The sequence below is a fragment of the Mixophyes fleayi genome, chromosome 4, assembly GCF_038048845.1.
Source record: "Mixophyes fleayi isolate aMixFle1 chromosome 4, aMixFle1.hap1, whole genome shotgun sequence".
Taxonomy (NCBI): domain Eukaryota; kingdom Metazoa; phylum Chordata; class Amphibia; order Anura; family Limnodynastidae; genus Mixophyes; species Mixophyes fleayi.
The window spans coordinates 8,841,609-8,855,385 of NC_134405.1; the positions used below are offsets into that span (position 1 = coordinate 8,841,609).

Below are 13,777 nucleotides of genomic sequence, written 5' to 3' on the forward strand. Positions count from 1 at the left end.
CTGTCAGCCCTATTATTTCTATTTCAGCAATTACAATTAGCAATGGAGCAATGGAGCTCTTCTCTTTGGGTGTTACCTATATAACGCAGCACAATTTGCCTGTAAATTCTACAGACAAGCCTGCTTGTCTTCCTCTCCATCAATGACTCTTAGCAATTGAGCACTCGTCTTTGGGTGTATATTACACCCAAACATTATTAGTGAAAATTATGAAAAATACAGTTTAATCCCTGATAGGCCCTCCACCATCCTTTGCATGTTAATAGTAGGATTGGTTGGAATTATGGTCAAGGTCACACATTTTTTTGACAAATCCTTCAAACCAGCCCAGATGTCAAACTGTTGTGGTCTGCCCCCTGCGTCATCCCTGCTTGTGTTTGGAAAGTGCATATTGGTGCCAGAACCTCACATGCCAGAACTGCTCCCACTGGTGCCACACTGCTGCAGGACTTACACAATCAACCGCATCCTCATCGTCGGATACCCAAATCTCCCCCACATCCTCTTCTAAAGACAAAGTGTCATCCTCACTTGGTGTATCACCGGCTACACTCGGGCTGTTCAGGCACACATCAGCAGAACTGCTGAAAGGGCCCTTCTTTATGGGTAGACTAACAGAATGGTCACGATTAGACATCCCACTGTTGGATGGACTCTCCACAGGGATTGTTGTCATTTGTGAATCAGAGCAAATATTCTCCTGTAATGCCTCACTGTTATCTTGCAGCTCGGCTTTGACGCGTAACAGTAGTTGTGCACCAATTGTAGGCTGGGTAACTTTTTGGGATCTGCCACTAATAGCCAAAGGTGAAGGCCTCATTCTCTCTTTGCCACTGCGTGTGTAGAATGGCATGCTTGCAATTTTTTTTTTATCGTCACTTAACTTTTGCTCAGTTACACTTCTTTTTCGCTTCAATACAGTAAAATTTTTTTGGGTTTTTGTTTTTTGCACTAATTTGAAAACACTCTGTTGTTTGACATCGCCTTGGCCAGATGACGTACTGGGAACACTAACATCAGGACTGGTGACAGAACCTGGTTGCTCATTTAGATCATATGTGGACTGCTTTGAATCCATTCTGAGCGCAAACCACTGGGGAGTGCTAAAAATTATTTAGTAGATTCTGCTGACAGTTATGACTTTTGACAGCCAGAAATATTAATGCACAATTAGGGAGGACACCCCAAAAACACTGAGGTGTGCTACAAATTATTTAGTAGATACTGCTGACAGATATGACTTTTGACAGCCAGAAATATTAATGCACAATTAGGGAGGACACCCCAAAAACACTGAGGAGTGCTAAAAATTATTGAGTAGATACTGCTGACAGATATGACTTTTGACAGCCAGAAATATTAATGCACAATTAGGGAGGACACCCCAAAAACACTGAGGAGTGCTAAAAATTATTGAGTAGATACTGCTGACAGATATGACTTTTGACAGCCAGAAATATTAATGCACAATTAGGGAGGACACCCCAAAAACACTGAGGAGTGCTAAAAATTATTGAGTAGATACTGCTGACAGATATGACTTTTGACAGCCAGAAATATTAATGCACAATTAGGGAGGACACCCCAAAAACACTGAGGAGTGCTAAAAATTATTGAGTAGATACTGCTGACAGATATGACTTTTGACAGCCAGAAATATTAATGCACAATTAGGGAGGACACCCCAAAAACACTGAGGAGTGCTAAAAATTATTGAGTAGATACTGCTGACAGATATGACTTTTGACAGCCAGAAATATTAATGCACAATTAGGGAGGACACCCCAAAAACACTGAGGAGTGCTAAAAATTATTGAGTAGATACTGCTGACAGATATGACTTTTGACAGCCAGAAATATTAATGCACAATTAGGGAGGACACCCCAAAAACACTGAGGAGTGCTAAAAATTATTGAGTAGATACTGCTGACAGATATGACTTTTGACAGCCAGAAATATTAATGCACAATTAGGGAGGACACCCCAAAAACACTGAGGAGTGCTAAAAATTATTGAGTAGATACTGCTGACAGATATGACTTTTGACAGCCAGAAATATTAATGCACAATTAGGGAGGACACCCCAAAAACACTGAGGTGTGCTACAAATTATTGAGTAGATACTGCTGACAGATATGACTTTTGACAGCCAGAAATATTAATGCACAATTAGGGAGGACACCCCAAAAACACTGAGGAGTGCTAAAAATTATTGAGTAGATACTGCTGACAGATATGACTTTTGACAGCCAGAAATATTAATGCACAATTAGGTAGGACACCCCAAAAACACTGAGGAGTGCTAAAAATTATTGAGTAGATACTGCTGACAGATATGACTTTTGACAGCCAGAAATATTAATGCACAATTAGGGAGGACACCCCAAAAACACTGAGGAGTGCTAAAAATTATTGAGTAGATACTGCTGACAGATATGACTTTTGACAGCCAGAAATATTAATGCACAATTAGGGAGGACACCCCAAAAACACTGAGGAGTGCTAAAAATTATTGAGTAGATACTGCTGACAGATATGACTTTTGACAGCCAGAAATATTAATGCACAATTAGGGAGGACACCCCAAAAACACTGAGGTGTGCTACAAATTATTGAGTAGATACTGCTGACAGATATGACTTTTGACAGCCAGAAATATTAATGCACAATTAGGGAGGACACCCCAAAAACACTGAGGTGTGCTACAAATTATTTAGTAGATACTGCTGACAGATATGACTTTTGACAGCCAGAAATATTAATGCACAATTAGGGAGGACACCCCAAAAACACTGAGGAGTGCTAAAAATTATTGAGTAGATACTGCTGACAGATATGACTTTTGACAGCCAGAAATATTAATGCACAATTAGGGAGGACACCCCAAAAACACTGAGGTGTGCTACAAATTATTTAGTAGATACTGCTGACAGATATGACTTTTGACAGCCAGAAATATTAATGCACAATTATGGGGGACACCCCAAAAGCGCTGGGGAGTGCCAAATATGAAGAAAAAATAATAAACCTCTATCCTCCTCTCTGCACTAGCGATTTTGGTTAGAGCAATTGCAAGAACAATATGGTATTCTCTGTCCCTGCTCTAATTAGCCTATGACTACACCCTGCTCTCTCCCTCTGTCAAATGGCGATGGATTGCTGTGGAGGCGTGTATTTATAAAGTTGAAGTATCGCGAGAACCGAGTCCCGAGATCCGACGACGTCACAATGACGTTCGGCCTCGATTTGGATTCGGAATGGGCGGGAGAGTACCGAGCTGCTCAGCTCGGTACTCGGATACCCAAAGTTCGGGTGGGTTCGGTTCTCGGAGAACCGGACCCGCCCATCTCTAGTAATATATCTATATATTCTCTATCAGTACTGTGATATCATGTGTGTAATATATCTATATATTCTCTATCAGTACTGTGGTATCATGTGTGTTATATATATATATATTCTCTATCAGTACTGTGCTATCATGTGTGTAATATATCTATATATTCTCTATCAGTACTGTGGTATTATGTATGTAATATATCTATATATTCTCTATCATTACTGTGGTATCATGTGTGTAATATATCTATATATTCTCTATCAGTACTGTGGTATCATGTGTGTTATATATATATATATATATATATATATATATATATATATATATATTCTCTATCAGTACTGTGATTTCATGTGTGTAATATATCTATATATTCTCTATTAGTACTGTGTTATCATGTGTGTAATATATCTATATATTCTCTATCAGTACTGTGATATCATGTGTGTAATATATCTATATATTCTCTATCAGTACTGTGGTATCATGTGTGTTATATATATATATATATATATATATATATATATATTCTCTATCAGTACTGTGATATCATGTGTGTAATATATCTATATATTCTCTATCAGTACTGTGTTATCATGTGTGTAATATATCTATATATTCTCTATCAGTACTGTGATATCATGTGTGTAATATATCTATATATTCTCTATCAGTACTGTGGTATCATGTGTGTTATATATATATATATTCTCTATCAGTACTGTGCTATCATGTGTGTAATATATCTATATATTCTCTATCAGTACTGTGGTATCATGTATGTAATATATCTATATATTCTCTATCAGTACTGTGGTATCATGTGTGTAATATATCTATATATTCTCTATCAGTACTGTGGTATCATGTGTGTTATATATATATATATATATATATATATATATATTCTCTATCAGTACTGTGATATCATGTGTGTAATATATCTATATATTCTCTATCAGTACTGTGTTATCATGTGTATAATATATCTATATATTCTCTACCAGTACTGTGGTATCATGTGTGTAATATATCTATATATTCTCTATCAGTACTGTGGTATCATGTGTATAATATATCTATATATTCTCTATCAGTACTGTGGTATCATGTGTGTAATATATCTATATATTCTCTATCAGTACTGTGGTATCATGTATGTAATATATCTATATATTCTCTATCAGTACTGTGTTATCATGTGTATAATATATCTATATATTCTCTACCAGTACTGTGGTATCATGTATGTAATATATCTATATATTCTCTATCAGTACTGTGGTATCATGTGTTTAATATATATATTTATATTCTCTATCAGTACTGTGGTATCATGTGTGTAATATATCTATATACTCTCTATCAGTACTGTGGTATCATGTGTGTAATATATCTATATATTCTCTATCAGTACTGTGGTATCATGTGTGTAATATATCTATATATTCTCTATCAGTACTGCAATATCATGTGTTTAATATATCTATATATTCTCTATCAGTACTGCAATATCATGTGTTTAATATATCTATATATTCTCTATCAGTACTGCAATATCATGTGTGTAATATATCTATATATTCTCTATCAGTACTGTGGTATCATGTGTGTAATATATCTATATATTCTCTATCAGTACTGTGGTATCATGTGTGTAATATATCTATATATTCTCTATCAGTACTGTGGTATCATGTGTGTAATATATCTATATATTCTCTATTAGTACTGTGGATTCATGTATGTACTATATCTATATATTATCTACCAGTACTGTGGAATCATGTATGTATTATATCTCCCAATCCTCCTTAAACCGGGAACCTAAAACCCACCTGTTCTTTAAGGCCTACCCACCATCAACTTAACCTCTCATCTCATCTGCTCATCCTCCCCTGACCCCTCTTCTCTCTCCCCTTTGCTTCACTGGCTCCCTTTTGTGCCTGAATTTGTTTACCCTCCCTTAGTATTTAAGCTCGTATAAGCAGTGTACTGTGTACGGCGCTGCAGAAACCTTGTGGCGCCCTACAAATGAACCATAATAATAATTGTGACAGGATGGACCGCCTATGCCACCCTGTCTGTTGTTGCGAGGAACCGGCTGGGCTTACTTTGCCACCGTTCCCTTTCGTTATTTCGAATACGCCCCTCCTGCCGCAGTGGGAGGGGCCTGCTGCCACCACTGAGCTCCTCCTATGGCACTTAGAACCACGTTACTTCTGGGTCACTGATGCTGCTAGCGTGTCTCCTTGCTGGTGTACCTGGACTGGTCCTCCTGACCTCTTACTATGTATCAGGGATGCTGTGAATGGATTCCCCCTGGCCTATCACACTAACCAGGGCTGCAGGTAGCACACAGGCGATGGTACTGGAAGCGCTTGGGTCCAAACCGCAGACACAGCCAGAGAACGGATTAGATTTTAGGGTCTAATCTGTAGATCACAGGAAACAGCAATATTGAAGATGTTGTCAAGCAGTTCTTTGAAGCAGGGTGATATTTTATTGCTCAAGTGTCCTGACAAGGACATTCCCACTGATTTAAGGTATCAGTGGTCAGGACAGATGAAGTCAGAAGAATGATACATTTCAGTGTACAAGTCAGAGCATTTATACCTTTCAGACACATGCTACTTTTAGCATCAGGATATACTCTGTTTATACAAACATAAATTTACATACATTGCAAAGTCACTAGTATTTATACTTAGCTTTAAAATTCTTAAAAACCTTGCTGTGATTTCCTGCCCCTTTGAGATGCAGGAAATGTGGCAGCACGTTTTAAATTAAAACTTTCCTGTCTCCAAGTTAAACCTCACACATCAAAAGATGTAATTAACACGTGGCCTTTCATCAGACCGTTCGGAATTCATATTCACACAGAACAACAAAAGGGACTAACAACAAGACAGTTTTCCAAGCCACAATACACCAAAGGCTTGGTAAACACAGGCTCATTGTGTCAGATATATGCATCAGAAATAGGCATTTCCTATAGCAAAGTTAGACAAGAGACGAATTTCTTCCCTGGTCTCAGAAATGACAATTACCTATCCACACAATATAAACAATATCAAAAAATGAGTGCAAATGCAATTACAGAAATAAGTGCCCTGCGCTATTTACTTCAAATACATTTTTACCAAAAGTTATTTAACAGTGATCCAGTCACAATAATAATAATAATATCTATATATTTTCTGTCACTACTGTGGTATCACGTAATAATAATAAAAAATATAATTAGATTTATATTTTTATTTATTGATTATAGTATTAAGGTTTTAAATTTATTGTATCACATGTTTGCATGCGTTCTGATGGGACTTTATGTTGCACATATACATGTGTGTATCCTGCAGTTTGTTCTGTCTATATAACATACGACAAATACTGCTTAGACATAGTGCACTTATACCCAGATTCAAAAAAATGTGTCTTGAGATCCACTTGTCTTTGAATATGGGCGTGTGTATGCATAGGATGCATTGTGGGGTTTAAATACACAAATTGCATTCACATTTCATTCTTAGATGAATCAGACTGTAATGTATAAATTATACCAGGTGGGTGACATGTAACAAGCTGGCAATGTGTATTCAGTAACTGTTATGTGTAAGTTAAATGGCAGACTGTGAGTACAGTTATTAGTTGTGTAATGTTATAACTAAGATGGTATAATGTACATAGTTATTAGTGAGTGTATGCAGACTGTTACATTCTGTTACTATACTAAGATTGTGTTTGCAGCGGCCTTATGTCCTAATACAGTTATTCATCCTTGGTCATCATTCTATTGTGTAGTCAGCAGCCTGCATATTGTGTGCACGGTGTACAGAACCACAGGAGGTCCTGCTAATCCTGATAGCAATTCAATAGCAAACTCTGCCTCAGTGTAATTACTAACACACTGTATTGTAAGTCATACAATTAATGTGTTCTGAATTTTACTATGAAAAACTACCAATTAACTATTAATTATTTGTATCTTTTTACTAAATCTTCTAGATTACTTAACTGGTAGATTTTTTTTAAATCTCTGTTGCCTTTTACCAATGTAGACTTGTGGCTGAATGAGGATCATCTGTTTATCTGCTGCCGCTGACTTACGTGTTTATTTAGTTCATCTGACACATGTGATACATCGACGCTCCCATTGTATTTATGTGATGTAATGTGACACATTGTTGCTTCCACTTAGTTTATTGTGACACATATATGTGATACATTTAGTTGTGTCTCTTGTCACCATTGTTTCAAAGTTTGACATTTATCTTTCCATTGTACAGGTGATTAGTGATCAGATGTGATTGAATACATCACATATAAATACTGAGACTGTGTCACCTGGATTCTTCCTTCTGATGAAAGTCCAACCGCACAGAAACGTGTCAAGGTTCTTACTACAGTCTCCCTAAGGATTGATCACATTATTTTCATAAGTAGATCTCTGCTTTCAACATTTGAGCTGTGTCATCTCACGGTACTTGGAGGGACATAAGGTCTGAGAAATTCGATATGTATTGTGAGACCTATTTTTCCCTGTTGTTTTAAGGCAGAACACTGGTAATTGAAGGTTTTAGATCTCAGCATTTATCACCTGTAGACTGACTGTCTCCTTATGATCCCAGATTCCATAAATGACATTTTAAAGTGAACTCGGGTGACATTAAGTTACCTGATATATGATCATTATTAATGGCTAGTTCTAATAATTGTATACATAATCTTTGAATCATGTTCCTGAGGGTGCTATCACCTGCTTTATAACAATTGAAAATTAGTTTTCTATTGTGTTAAATAGATTTCATAGCTTTAAATGAGGTTCTATGGTATGTATCATTCTGGCTTAATTTAGATGAATATCATTAATAATCTGCCTTTACAAATTAATTTGCTATATATAATTTACTTATAGTTTATTTTTTAACAATGAATAATATTGATATCAGAGTTACTGCTGAAATGTAGAACTGGTCTTTCTACTCACACCCTCTGCCTACACAATAGACAAATCCTAAACAAGGACATTTGTTGACATAACAGCATGTCAGAGACTGGGATGATATAATTAGAATGTGAGATTTTACCTCCTGCCAAGGTCTAATTAGAATTTCCCTTTGTAGTAAGTGACCTAAGGAATGTTTATATGCTATTTACAAGTCAGTGAGATTTACATGAGAGACCTGGAGACAAACAGTCTGAGAACCTTCTGGTCATCCCGGGAACTATTGAAGAGAGATGGGGAGGAATGACTATAAATAGGCAGTATCAGCCCAGTGTTAGTGAGTTGGTGGCTGGAGAGCTGGAAGGATGGAACAGTAAGAATGATCAGGAGGGAAAGAGATAGAAGGAGAAATCTTCAGAGTAAGAATATACTGATATATACACAAACATTTATAAGTGTTATATTATAGATATTGTATTGTACTTATGAGATGTGTTTTTGTCTTAGCAATGTTTATATAGTTATTATTACAATCTAACAGCATTATAATTATTAGAGTACATTACTGTACATTGTATATTCTGCACATTGTATTATCTATTAGTAAATATTACATTGTAAAACAAAGCTGTGTTACATGTGTTGATCTTTAAATATCCTGATAATACACTGTACATTATATGTGTCTGTTTTCTCCTATGGTTGCAGTGTAGTTTGATATACATGAACCATTATGTTTGTAATATATACATAAACATATTTATGGACATTTCTAGATTTTCACCTAAATTGTATGAGTCATATATGTAAGGACTGGAAAAATTTAGATCTCCCATAATTATAAAAGTCAACTTTTGTTGCACAATTGCTTAAGATTATGGTTCAAATAGTTTTATGAGCCAACCATTGTATACATGATAATAAGTATAGTTTGGCAATAATATATATTCCCTATCAGTACTGTGGTATCGTGTGTGTAATATATATATATATATATATATATATATATATATATATATATATATATATCTACCAGTACTCTTGTGTAATTTGTGTAATATATGTACTGTATTTAATAACATTATCACTACTCCAGATAGTGTATTTTCTCCAAGAGGTAATTAACATTAACAGGAAAGCCTATTTCTCAGATAATGTTCTGAAAATTTGTTTTATACATTCTTATCTTCCTATAGATTCTCAGAAAATTCCCATTCACAGTCATGTATATTAGTGTGTGTCCAAATTACATCCCTTCAGGTGTCCAAAATATAATTATGTAGTATTAAAAAATGTATCACTACAATCTGAGGGAGTTACCAAGTTATCACTTCCATATTCTATGTATTTGTATCAGTGATTCCCCCATATCAGACATAAGGGGCCATGAGTGTGACCAGATTAATAGACTGAGCAAGAAGTGTTTTATTTTGCACTATATAGAGAAGTGTTTTACACTGTATTGAAAATTGTTATCTTAGTGCTAATTATATGGAATTATGGAATAAATGGAAATCATTCTACTTACTATAGTAGAAGCTGTCAGATGTGATATAAAGTAAGAAGTGACCTGAACCTTATAATTATATAAGAGATTATTGGTGGGAGACACTGCACCACTAAGGTAAATGTAATACAACATTGTTTAAAAAATATAGAACACTAACTAGTTAACAATGACCTAAGGAGAGACGTCCTTCCCCCTGTGTTACATTCTCACATATATCTTCTATTACTACTGATCATATTATAATTTTCATTGTAATAGATTGTTTGGGAAAACTAGATATAAATAAATATTTGTTCTAAACAATTTTTTCTTGTCACAACATTAGTGAGGATTGAGAGAGTCTTCAATACTGAGATCATTTATCTTTCCTCCCTGTAATAGTATCACTTTGTCCTGGGAGAGCTCCTCATAGAGAAACACATAAAATAAGGAAAAAGGATGAGAATAACTGGGATAATTCATTGGTATTTATACCGATGTAGTTTCTTTATCATGTGGGAATAATACATATTTGCTTTAAATTGAATAATAGTAACAACAGACAGATCTGCCTATACTAGGAAGCATTTTAGAATTATCACAGTAAAGAAATATAAAAACAATGGTTAACTTAACTGGATAAATTCTTATAGGGTCATCATATGATTTATGCCAGCAAATAGCTTAATTATTGCTTCACTATAAACCATGCACCCAATTTTCTTCATTATATGATATGTCTATTAATAGAGATGGTTATGTACTCTAAAGTCCAAACACTATATTGCGGAATTACCCCATATTATTTATATATATATATATATATATATATATATATATATATATATATATATATATAGTATATAATATAAGTTATACTATATATAAAATAATATATTATGTGACTCCAGAGTGCCCTCTTAAGTGTACTTATTGACTATTTTGTTCAAGGGAGCACCACCTACAACTAAATATGTAAACTGCTTTATTAGTAGTGAGTAGGTGATGAGTCCATTATCTCCTGTGCGGATATATCACAGCTTTGTGTCTTGTAAGGATATACAGAGAAAGCCTTCACAGTGTTTATTAAGAATGTATGTAGGTAATTTTAATTCTACTTTTAATACCTTGGTATCTTTCCCTTATTATTAGCGACTTACTCAGTGTTCTTCATCTGATTTTGTAAATCTGGTCTTGGCTGGTCGAAGATGTACAAGATCTGAGCCTTTATCTTGAGGATAACGTGTATTTATTGCATAATACTTTATATTATGGCTTATTTTTAACAGTGAATCACATTGAAATCAGAGTTAGGGCTGCCTAGACAATACATACATAAAAAACAAAAGGTCTACTTGTTGACATAACAGGAAGTCAGATACTATGATAATCTAATTAGAATGCAAGATTTTACCATGAGTCAAGGTTTCTTTTATAGTAATTGATTTTAGAAATGTGTATACATCATTTACATGCCAAGAAAGTGAGAGACCTGTAAAGAAACAGTCTGAGAATATATTTTGGTCATCCTAGGACCTATTGCAGAGAGATGGGGAGGAATGTCTATAAATAGGCATTATCAGCCCAGTGTTAGTGATTTGGTGGCTGCAGAGCTGGAAGGATGGAATAGTTAGAAAGATCAGGAAAGAAAGTGATAGAAGCAGAAATCACCAGAGTAAGGTAATTTTATTGATACATAAACACAATTGCGCATATATTATGTTTTAGATATTGTATTGTTATATATGTGTGGTGCGTCTATGTCTTTACAATGTTTGTATTGTTAGCAATGCAACCTAACAGAATTATAATTATTAGGGTAATCATTTGTTCTTTTTATATTCTGTAATTTGTATTATCATTAGTAAATATTGAAAAACAAGATTTCTTTCCTCATTTTGATCTGTTTTTCTTCTAATGTAATAGTGAGTATGTGGAGAGTACTTAATCTCCTATAGGGATGTATCATAGCTTATTGTCATCTGTGAGTGTACAGATAAGTCTCCACAGTTTTATTTATGAATATATGTGGCAATATACACAAGAATAAAAACAATTGCAAATGGTTGGGTCATATTTGCTTGTGTATAAAATATATTTGTCTTCTGTACAAACATTACTTTTGTTAAAGTAGATTAATTATTGTATAAGGCTTCTAAATATTAACAAACTTTTTTTTCTTAGGTGAATTAATGAACAGGATCACACTCAAAACAGAAGACATTTTGGGAAAGGACTTTGTACTCTAAACATGAGTGTTCCAAAAGAATAGTCTCATCTACATGTCATACAGACTACAAACATCAGTTCTTCATAAACTCTTTTGAATTTTCACAATCTTATTTTATTTTTTAATAGAAGAAACCTTCTACAAATAAGTTGCTGGTAACTAATACGCTAGAAGTCCTATCTATGCTCTGAATGTCACAAAGTTTTTGCTTGTAAATCACAACTACATCAGAGGACTCACACAAGAATGAAGCCATATAAATGCTCTGAATGCTACAAGTGTTTTACCAAAAAGTCAAATCTTGATGCACATCAGAGGATTCACACAGAAGAGAAACCATTTAAATGCTCTGAATGTATCAAGTGTTTTTCCCAGAATTCACATCTTGTTGCACATCAGAGGATTCACACAGGAGAGAAACCATTTGAATGCTCTGAATGTAGCAAGTGTTTTACCCAGAATTCACATCTTGCTGCACATCAGAGGATTCACACAGGAGAGAAACCATTTAAATGCTCTGAATGTAGCAAGTGTTTTACAAAGAATTCAAGTCTTGTAAGACATGAGATGATTCACACAGGAGAGAAACCATTCAAATGCTCTGAATGTAGCAAGTGTTTTACCCAAAAATCAGATCTTGTAATACATCACAGGATTCACACAGGAGAGAACCCATTTAAATTAACCATTAACACACTTTTTTCTCTTAGGTGAATTAATGAACAGGATCATACTAAAAACAGAAGACATTTTGGGAAAGGACTTTGTACTCTGAACATGAGTGTTCCAAAAGTATAGTCTCATCTACATGTCATACAGACTACAAACATCAGTTCCTAATAAACTCTTTTGGATTTACAATGTCTTATTTTTTTTTTAATAAAAGAAACCTTCTACAAATAAGCTGCTGGTGAATAATGTGCTAGAAGCCCTATCTATATTCTGAATGTCTCAAAAGTTTTGCTTATAAATCACAACTGACCATACATCAGAGGACTCACACAAGAATGAAACCATTTAAATGCTCTGAATGCTACAAGTGTTTTACCAAAAAGTCAAATCTTGATGCACATCACAGAATTCACAGAGGAGAGAAATCATATAAATGCTCTGAATGTAGCAAGTGCTTTACCAAAAATTCAAGTTTTGTAAGACATGAGAGGATTCACACAGGAGAGAAACCATTCAAATGCTCTGAATGTAGCAAATGTTTTATTCAAACGTCATCTCTTGAAAAACATTGGAAGATCCAAACAGAAGAGAAATTATTTTAATGCTCTGAATGTACCAAGTGTTTTACTCATAATTCATGTTTTCTTGCACATCAGATGATTCACACAAGAGACAAACCATTTAAATACTCTGACTGTAGCAAGAGTTTTACCCACAAGCCAGCTCTTATACAGCATCAGAGGATTCACACAGGAGCAGCAAGTGTTAAATTGAAAGAAGAGCACTTGTCACTCACCAGAAGATTCATACACAAGAGTCACCCTGAGGATCTGAATGTAGCATATGTATCATAAGCAAGTTATGTTGTTCTATCACCATAATATCCATATAGGGGATATGCAGTTTTATTTTTTTTTAAATCTAGCAAGTGTTATATATAACATCAAGGCCATGTTATATGTCAGAGAAGACTAGAGGGGTCTGGCAAGGGGACTTGGGGGCATTTTTCATATGGGAAGGTCTAACTGTAATGATCTAGGGCTGCACTACACAATCACACAATGACAATGGGGCAGCCCTAGCTGAGCTCTGTAATA

At 34.8% G+C, this 13,777-nt stretch overlaps 1 protein-coding gene across 1 annotated transcript in view; it reads left to right on the plus strand.

Annotated features, from left to right (window-relative positions):
• The window catches only part of LOC142149639 (uncharacterized), a 39,764-nt gene extending 26,482 nt beyond the window's left edge, over positions 1–13,282 (plus strand). The window contains exons 5-7 of the mRNA XM_075204958.1: positions 7,835–7,843; positions 12,240–12,675; positions 12,933–13,282. Coding sequence (XP_075061059.1) covers positions 7,835–7,843; positions 12,240–12,675; positions 12,933–13,282 — 795 coding nt within the window. The remainder of the gene's footprint in view (positions 1–7,834; positions 7,844–12,239; positions 12,676–12,932) is intronic.
• The last annotated feature ends 495 nt before the right edge of the window (positions 13,283–13,777 follow it).